This window comes from Seriola lalandi, unplaced genomic scaffold (genome assembly GCF_002814215.2).
Source record: "Seriola lalandi dorsalis isolate HSWRI2012SDOR001 ecotype SW California unplaced genomic scaffold, Sedor1 jcf7180002054581, whole genome shotgun sequence".
NCBI classification, from domain to species: Eukaryota; Metazoa; Chordata; class Actinopteri; order Carangiformes; family Carangidae; genus Seriola; species Seriola lalandi.
In genome coordinates, this window is record NW_019525134.1 from 593989 (window position 1) to 604083 (window position 10095).

The 10095-nt window shown below is 41.5% G+C and overlaps 1 protein-coding gene across 2 annotated transcripts; it reads right to left on the bottom strand.

Annotated features, from left to right (window-relative positions):
- Positions 1 to 1419: 1419 nt before the first annotated feature.
- LOC111663951 (protein phosphatase 1D-like) lies at positions 1420 to 10095 on the bottom strand. 2 transcript variants are annotated; one of them, XM_023418366.2, is made up of 7 exons: positions 9367 to 10093; positions 6491 to 6719; positions 5839 to 5963; positions 5543 to 5724; positions 5175 to 5402; positions 4748 to 4835; positions 3485 to 3623 (listed from the first exon to the last, which is right to left on the bottom strand). In XM_023418366.2, the coding sequence occupies exons 1-6, from the start codon at positions 9884 to 9886 to the stop codon at positions 4752 to 4754; spliced, it is 1368 nt and encodes a 455-aa protein (XP_023274134.1). In that variant the 5' UTR covers positions 9887 to 10093; the 3' UTR covers positions 3485 to 3623; positions 4748 to 4751. The 2 variants fall into 2 exon arrangements, with proteins under 2 accessions (XP_023274133.1, XP_023274134.1); XM_023418365.2 differs by lacking the exon at positions 4748 to 4835 and having other exon boundaries at positions 1420 to 3623; positions 9367 to 10095.

The window sequence follows — 10095 nt, forward strand, 5'->3', positions numbered from 1 at the left end:
GGGGGGGTAGAGGGAGAGGTGCTGGACACTGTGACGCTCCACTGGCTGATGTACAGTGACAGACTGTCTGCAGTAAGAGAGGGATGGTGCATGTTAGGCAGGTCAGCTTGAAATATTCAAGTCAAGACGTGGCTATCATAGATCTGATGTGTGTGTGTCGCAGAAACACACCAGGAGTGAAGACGAGAAATGTGTTCTGGTACAAGTAAATGTTCAAGTACAGTAAATGTCACAGTGACATCACGTCGCAAGAAAAAAAAAAAACCTCCAAGCGAGTCAAGTTTCCAGGACTATAGGAGTGTCTGAGGTACAGACTCATCAGCACTGGCCTCGTTTCTCAATATCCAGTGACAACAACTTCCTCTGTTCTGATGGTAAAAAGAGTTACAACTGACACTGCAGCGTCTCGAGAGCTTCTTCTGCTCACATGCAGAGGAAAATCAGCAAAGACCAATGAGCGCTGACAAACTGCTACACTGCTCAATAATCAGCATCTATCAAATAGAAATGTTGCACCTTTATTTCTATATTTCAAAAGTTTAATGTCCCATTAACAGGAGTTTTTGAAGATTTAAGAAAACAATCTAATACCGATGTTTTTTCTTACTCGCTTGGTCTGGAGCTTTTGACCATATCATGTGATTTTCATCAGCAGATGGCGTTTGCTCAGTTCTCATTGATCTACAGAGCTCCATGTTCCATTCTTCTCAGCACTCTCAGGACCTCTCTCACGTTGGTTTGAAAATTGATCTTGACATCGTTCTTGACCTTCGTCTCAACTTGTTGCTAAAGTGTATTTTCTGGAACGCATCGGTGAACAAAAAGCAAAAAACAAGTAGTAGTAGTAGTCGTTAGTCATTTTCATTTTCAGCCGCTGTATGTTACTGACCAAGACCTATTAGATTAAAACAGCAGATGTTAGATGTTCGAACTAAAAGATGTGACAAGACACAGAAGAGAGTAGTTACTGTAAATCTGTGGTTCTCAAACTTTTTCACAAAGACCCAGAACTGACACAAATTAGATCACAGAACCTCATCTGAGTTCTACATTTGATTACAGAACGTGTTTGAAGCACATGGCTGGAATCATATGTTCTGTCCTTGTGTTACTTAATGGAATTATAGTGCAAATGAATGATTCCCCTTTTTGCTGGGAACCCTCAGGGACCCCACTTTGAGAACCACTCCTGTAAATGCTGCATGATAAAGACACAACTGTTCAATCCCTTCACTTTACTGCCATCTCCTGGAACATGATGTAACTGCAAGTGCACCTACTGAAGTGGCTCCATGAATGTTGATATTCAGTAAACAGAAACAGCAGCAGGCAGCGTCCTGCCTCAGTTCACGGGAACATGTTTAAGTCATTGATCATATCATTTAAAACTGTGGATAGAGAACTCAGTCAACGACAGCACAGAGTGGAAAATGGGAACTTTATTACAACACATAGACACTATATATCCAGTCACTTTCAAAGCATGTAACGTATATAGTTAGACCTGAAAACTGGCTGCAGTGGATATGAAGCCAGACACAAGTATTGTAATTGTCAAAACACACCACATGCTCATTAATATCCATTAACTCTGGACACTTCACAACATACAGAGTAGATCTGAACATGCCAGACTCCTGAAAAACAATTACTTTGCATAATAATATACTGTACAAACTCCTATTGCATATTGACGTACTGTACAAAAACGAACAGACTGCTGTTGGAAAACATCAACCACATGTCGCAGGTTCAGTGTGCTGCAGTGTGAATGGGGAAAATGACGCCGGTGTAGAGCTGACGGTGCATGATGAACGGTTGAGGCTCGGCCACTCTTACATCGACACCTCCTGGAGATTCTCACCTGTCTGGGTCCCGAACATGTAAAAACGTGTGGAAAAGCACCTCTGACTCATGTGCTAAGGCAATCATGACACTTTAATGTAAAAATAAGGCAAACAAATCAGCAAGAACAGTAAGTGAGCTGCCATATCAACATAAGTTAGAACTCTTATCAATTTGATCATTTACTATAAACCAAGAATCGGGCACTTACTGTATTCAATAAACATACCATGAGGATTTAAACAAGTTACAGAGGCAAACCGTACGAGAATAAAGTGGAAGACACAAACTGTGACAGTGTCTCATGGACACTTGGAATGAACTATACAAATAACATCAAGGTCAGAGCAGACTCCAATCCACCTGCCACTGATACAGGTATTAATCCTGGTTTCTACAGTACGTAGACAGTCCACGCAGCCAGCAGCCTGTACTCCTGCCTCCACTGTTTAAACACGTGTACGTCTACAAAGGCCCAGGGACTCGGGTGATAAACTGAGGTGCTTGAAATAAAACAATGACAATCCATTAAAGAAAGAATCATTAAAGGGCTGGTTCACTCAAAGAGAGACTGTAGTGTGTTTTTTCTAATTTGGGTGAACTGACCCTTTAACACTGTTTCATAAGTTATGCATAAGATTCACCAATTAGCTCAGTAACAATTGATGACACATAATTAGCCACAAAACAAATAATACAAACTTATAATCAGTACCCGCAGAGTTCCCTCAGACCATTGCTCGTCACTTTCTCTCCATTCAATGCAGCCTACACTATTAACCACCAACTGGACAATGTAAGATGAAAACTAACCATCAACAACAGTAGCATATTTCATCTTAGAGCAAAGATCTGAGTCATTAACCCCAATCAAGGAAAGACTGACGTGTTGTATCATCCGACAGGTCGAAACAATCTAAAATAGTTGATTCATTTCATAAAAATCTTGACTGGAAAATCGTCACAATTCATGTGAACTGATGTTACGTCAGATTGTAGTGATCCGTCTTCTTTAAAATACATATTTTGGATATACTGTACATACTTCTAAGTATGAAAATAGATTGTGTAGATTGAACAAATCTAAAATTGAAATTTTAAATTTCCAAACAGTAAAATTTAAAGGGGGAGGGGCAGGAAGAAGAGCAAGGGGAAAAGGTTAAAACATCAACACATTTACAATCTCAAATTTCTCACATATTTACAAAAACAAAGACTTTGTATAAAAGTATACATCTAGGAACAGGCCTGTGGCACACCTAGCACATGAGCAACGCTGACATGATGCAGATTATTCTTCTAGTCTGAAGGAAGAAACACTTTTTATAAGACAGGACTCAGCACACACACAGGGCGGCCTTGTGGTGCTGGTTGAGGATCCTGCGTTCCTCAGAAGAGCTTCTTTCTCTTTTCTGAGCACGGCTCTGACGGGATGACTCACTTGATGCTTTGCTGTGAGGCGTCTTCTGGGCCAAACTTTTATTGGGGGAGCGGCCGAGCCGACGGTGAGGACCTTGGAGTCCAGGCGGTGTGTGCGGAGAACGGCGAGACCTTTTTAACGGAGGAGCGGAAGTACCACAGTCCATTTGGGCTGTTGAGTCTTGCTTTTCGAAAACTTTCTCTGAACCGTCTGAGGGGGGCAGTGTGGCCCGCACAGAGTCCACATCAGGTAAGAGCTGTGCCGTGGCACAGAAAGCTGCTTCATACAGCCCAAAGGTCTGCTCCAGAGACGAGGACGTCTCTCTGAAGGGGGAGGGGGCATTCACTGCATCACTCCGCTGAAACAAAGACAATCAAAAAATAACATTTTATTAAAATATAATTATTGAACATATCTATATGATTATTACATCTAATTAATAATAAAATACACATTTATAAATGTAAAGCACTTGAATTTCAGCCTTTTTTTCTTGTCAAGAATAAAGAAAAACTTTGAAACACAACTTGCCATTCATCAGTCTAACATTAAAAATGAGACACACAGATGAAAGCTGTAACAATGACTCATGGACTAAACTCATGGAAATAAACAATAGTTTAAAACAATATTGGATTAAGATACGTTCAAATGGTTCTACAGTTTCAGGTGTGCTGCATGCACAAGTGATAATGTGGATTATAGAGGATGTGTAGGCAGTAAATATAAACATATGACTTTCTAATAAAGAATGCTAAAGGTGGGTAATTAGGAAGGTAGGCACAGTCATGACATTCACTTCAATAATACATTTTGAGAAATTTAGTAATTCGTTTCGTTTCGTTGGCACTATGAATTAGTTTTGCAAAATTTAAACAATTTCAAATATTTGTATTGTTGGTGTTTTTGGCAAAAACCAAAGGTCCAACCTCCAACCAGCTGATTGTCATTTTACTAAAGCACAAGTCTCCAGTGTACAAACTTTGGTAGAAACCTGCAACATCATTTTTTGGACTGATGTCAGCTGTTAGCTGCTCTACCTGGGAATAACATCATCAGTACATCAGTGAATACTGAACAGTTGTTATTTAAATAAGCAAAGCAGCCTTTTCACTGTCTCCCTCTGCTGACTCTCTCCATACTTTCCTGCCTTTAAATTATACAGTGAGAGCAGAGTTCAGAGCACTCGTGATGATAACTGTCTGTAAATAACAAAGACAGTCAGTGTTTTTGATCTGGCTACGTCATTTTCATGAATGACTGTGGTAAAATTGTGGGCAACACATTTAAAGAAGTGAGTGATCCACAGCTGCATTGTGGGACTTTAACGCCAGTACGACTGAATCTAATAAAACAGACTGGACTAACTGACTGTGAGAGGATTCTGTCACTTTTATATCCACCAGGTTCAACATGTTGAGTCGGACTACTGAGCTGATCGTGTTGCTGACACTTCTGATACTTTTGTTACTGAGCAGTCACCTCACTACCACTCCAGGCATGTCCATCCCTCATGTTCTTCTCCATATATCTCATCTTCTTCATAAAACATGCCATCCTCATGCTCCGCCTGTTGGCCCCGAAAACAAAGAGTGATTTGGTGAACCAGTGGTCCACTGACACAAACCGCTGGTGTGACCGTTGGTGTCTATGAACCATCATATTTAAACTGTGAAAGTATTACAATGACAATAAAAAATGGATTGGAATATATAAAAGACAATACAGTGAATAGCAAACAACATACAAACACACAAAAATATTCAGTATATTTTTCCATGGTCAGAGAGGTCGCCCTCAGTGACCGGCTCTGCATTTGGAAAATATCTGTCATTTTGCTGCATGACTTATATGGTTCATCCTAATGACACGTCAGCAAAGGAGGATGCAACAAAGCTATGGCACTGACCTTCGGGACCTCACATGTGTTATAAGGAGTTCCTGGGAATGGTACATGGTCAATTCCAGTAGCCATGTCAACAACAATCTCATCCCGATGCATAGGGATGGGTGGTCCACCGCGCTCCTGCAGCGCCAGGACGATAACTGTGGTGTTGTCTGCACGGAGCATGCGTTCTTTCCAAAACAGCAGCGCTGTGCATCCCAGCCGCCGAGCACAAGACATTCCTTTGGGCCCCTTAAGAAATAAACAGGAGAAGAAATTCAGCTAATAAAAATAATCCTTCTCTGATTTTATCCTCTCAAAATTGTAACTATTTAAAATGTAAAACCACATTCGACTCTGAACTCAGTGAGTTAGTATTAACCACTACGTACCACCATTTTGTCATGGCTGTAACACATATTAACAGCATTCTTGGGTGGCATCATGTTCCATAGTCCATCGCTGCCGAGGATGATGTAGCGATGCCGCTTGGGGTCAAGGGTCATCACAGTGGTGTCAGGCTCTGGAGAAACCACAAACTCCCCACTGTAGAAATCATAGCTCCAGAGATCACCTGTCAGCAAGTGAGACCATATTCCACTTAATTACACAAAACATGTTCATTCCCAATATACCGTCATTTTTTGGATCCTAATCCGTCCCCCCCCCAAAAAAGTGTCATTTTTACCAAGGGATCGGGCCACAGCCAGGAAGGGGATCTGGTCGATGACCGTACTCCTCCTCACGGGGCCGTTATGGGTCAGTCTGGGCCTCTTCCACACAACACGGTTCACCCCAGATTTCTTCATTACACTGCAGTTACAAGAACACAGCAACAATACAACTTAATATAGAGCAAAGCTTTTAAGCCTGACAGATTATACAACATTGTTGAAGGTACAATATCTGCCCTCCATGTGATGTTATGTAGCTCTGCGACACAGGCCCTGACTGGGATTAGAGATCTGACAAATATATCAGCTATTGATGATTGACTGATTCCATCACTGGCTGGTTTTCTGTTTTTTTTAAATGAGGCTTGTCCAGTCGTGTCAGAATCTTTTGCCGGCACTATGCGTGTACAAAGAGGTTCTTCAGCTTGCCGGCTGCATTCCATTTAAAACCAAAATAATTTAGAAAAGGTGATTTTGTTTTCTTTTTCACAACAAGCTCTTCAATGAGTGCATTTGCTTAAAATGGAGTAGGGACTCGGCCCCTGTGGGTTGTTTGAATGACGGTGTACGGTTGGAAAATTTATGTCGCCAAACCCTTATAATATAATTCAAACTTGACAAACGCCTCCACAGAAAGAGTCGGCTCTGAAGTCCTTTAAAACTCACCTGCCACCCAGTCGTTCAATCCTTTCCTTCTCTTTGGGAAGTTCAGGTTTATGGTCTTGTGTTACTTCAAGTGCCTGGAGTGTGATATCAGAGTCATTTTCTTTCACTCCCACCACTACTGCCGAGTCCCCTACATGGGCAACATACATGTGAGCTCCACGGATGACAATCACACTGGCCGTGGTGCCTGATGTACTGGGCAGGCCAGTAATGGTCTTTGGCCACTCGGCTGTAAAGAGAAAAGATGAATAAAAAGGATTCAAAATGAGTAATGCTACTCATAGATCAACAGGGGACACTGCTGGTAGTGTAATCAGCAATGAATGAAGTGTCACTCACAACACAGGAAGACGTCCTGCCTGTGGCCATCCAACTTTGTCCTTCAGAGTGTCAGACGCTCAGAGTCAACACACCCTTGGACTTATTTCACGCCGGTCAGCAGACGCTACTCCGTTATTTATTTATTCATACTTATTATATCAACTGTGCAATTCTGACAAAACAATACAATATTTCAATACTATTCTCTGCAATCATTCTACTGTTGTTTCAGACAAGTGCAATTTTCAACTCTGCAATTACACCATATACCAATGCATTTATATTTATATTTTAACTATCATCTATTTATACTATTTATACATATAGTTTCAGTACATATTTTTATATTTTATGTTCTATTTTTTGCTGTTACATTTCCATTCTTGAGAGCAACTGTAACGTAACCTAATTTCCCCCTGAATATCAATAAAAGTATTCTGATTGGTTGATTTATTGATTGAACTTGTGAAGAGGGTACGTTGAGGGCAAGTAGAAAGTAGATTTAAGGGAAGAAAAACTTTAAAAACCTTTCTGAACTGACAGTATGTCTGAGTTACACCAATCAAACATAAGAGGATCATGAATATAAGGAATAAGATTAGAAGCCTTTCCCTCTGTCATCAAAGTGTTAATGTTGTCTCTCACTCACACACACACACACACACACACACACACACACACACACACACACAAATATAACTGAAGTTCAGCCTGAAAGTGAATCAGAGGCAAATCTGCACTTTTGAACCTGCTTAACTACATTTTTGCTTGTTGGCTCATGAGTAACTCCAGGCAACAGTTTGGTTCTGTCTCCTCTAGGACTGTAGATACACTAGACTTTACTCACCTGTTCTGAACAAACAAACAAACAACGAACAAACAAACAAACAAACAAACGAACAAACGTTTCTGCCTGTCACTGATCAGAGTGCTGTTTCACAGATTTGACCCACGTTACCATAGAAACAAAACCCTGCAGAGTAGCCTCATGTTATTCAGGCTAGTTTTTAGAATTAGATTCACCTCACATTTAATAAGTATTACACTCAACCAAACACACTGAAACTGCATTTTCAATGTTGCAGACAGTTCTTTTATACTTGGTGCTTATCACTGCTGATCCACAGCATGCCGTCAAAGGTTCTCTTCGGCTTTCTGGGTTTGTCCAGATTTTATCATACCAGGTTTAATATGTGCTGCTCTCTCTGTCTCTCTCTCTCTCTCTCTCTCTAGTGAACCTGTGTGATCTGAGCTTCATGTATCAGGTATGGGGGAGTTGTTGACGCCATCTTGGATTACACTGATCACTGTAGCACCAAGTTGCCTAGATACAGTGCAGCACAAATGTTTAGACATTTTAGTGTGTTTAGATTCGTATCCATCAAGCAACACCATCAGGGAGGCGTCTGATTGGTCCCAAACTCATTGTGCAGCAGGGGAATGAGCCCAAACAAACAGAGTAACAAAAACTATTCTGTGCAAGAAGAAGTATCATTGAGTCACTCTGGGATTACATGAAGAGACTGAAGGAATTAGTGCTGTAACTAATGATTAGTTTCATTATTGATTAATCTGCCCATACTTTTCTCAATGAATTATTTGTTTAGTCTATTAATCATCAGAAACAAGTGGAAAATGGCTGTTAGAATATCCCAACAGTCCAAACACCAAAGCTACTGAAAACAATCAAATCCTCTCAGCAGCAAATGTCTGGCACTTTTTGCATAGGAGATGACTAATACGATTATTCAGTTATCAAAATAGATGATTCCTTTTCTGTCAATCGACTAATGGATTAATTGACTTTATTTTTGAAACTCTAGATGCAATGGAGACACCAAAAATCCACAGAACAGCTGTGAGAAGTTTCTTAAGATGCTTCAAACAACCTACCTGCCAAATGCCTTGAAAAACCGTGCAAGTGCAGTGAGGACAACTGGTGTTGTTTTAAAGGCTGAGGGTGGGTCACACCAAATACTGATTTATTTACTTTTTATGTTTACTGCACTTTCACATTAAGTGATGGATAAAAACTTTACTGGCATTATTTTGACTTAGTGTCTAAAGCTTTTGTGTGTGGATGTATTGCATCATCATTTGATATTAAAGGACGATGCATTATGTTTCTGTTAAGTTAAAAGTGAATGGCCACCATCGTACTACTGCGGTTAAAAGGCATAACCTGTGTTGCAGAGGGTGAATATAAAACAGCCTGGCTTGTTACAAAACCCGAATTTGACTGACATCATTAGGATCACTGAAAACCAATTGATTTTTTCCCGCGGTATTTTATATTTGTAAAGGGTTTAACCTTGACTATGATGAAAACATCCATCCCTTGTATTGTAGGGCACATGTCAGCTGTGAACGCTGTGTCGTGGTCACATGAGCGCTCAGTGTTCATTGGTAACTGGAGGGGAGAGGACTGATCATCCCACCAGCTGAGTGGGACAGACAGTCTGCTATCGATCAACCATGACCGATAGTCAGCAGTCAACACAGACACATAAATACGAAGGTAAATATTACAGCTGAGCTCAACTTTGATCACTTACATAGCTCTTTCCACATCGCATGATGACAGGCGATGAACCCTTTCCGAAGAGCGGCGCACACTTCACTGTGGTCCTTCGACCAAAAGCCCCGCTGCCTCTTCAACAAATCCCACAGATGTTCCTGGGCGAAGTGCGCAGCCTCCCGCCCCCCGTGACCGTCAAAAACGGCGAAAAACGCCACCGACTTGCGAGTGTCGACTACATGCTCTGCGACCGTGTCGTCGGATGCCGGTGCGCTGTGTTTGCCGCTGTCCTCGTTTGATAGACTCTCCACCCACACTGCAGAAGCTGGACCAGACTCGGCAGCGACGTCATGCTCATGTGTCTCGTGTGTTTCAGTCTGTTTGTCAGATTCACTCTCCGCTTTCCCCTGTCCTCCATGTCTCTGCGACTTTGGATAATCTTCGACTGGCGACGCCGTCGGCTCGTACTCGATTCTTATCTCGACAACATCCTCCATGTATTTCCTCCCTCCTTGCTCGGAAAATGCACTCATACGAAAAACTATCGCCTCGTCCATGACTGTGAACGCCTACTGGTAGTTAACTAAGCAACTAAAGGGCACATGTAGCCGCTAACTGTAGCTTGCAGCCTCAATTTTGAACCAATTTTGCCGCGATTGTGTGGCCGAAGGCTTCCTTTCTTTTTGTTTATCTTCTCCGAGACGTCCCGCTGTACGTAATGACGTCCTGTGTTTCAACCTATCAATGTAGCAACTACGCACGGCAC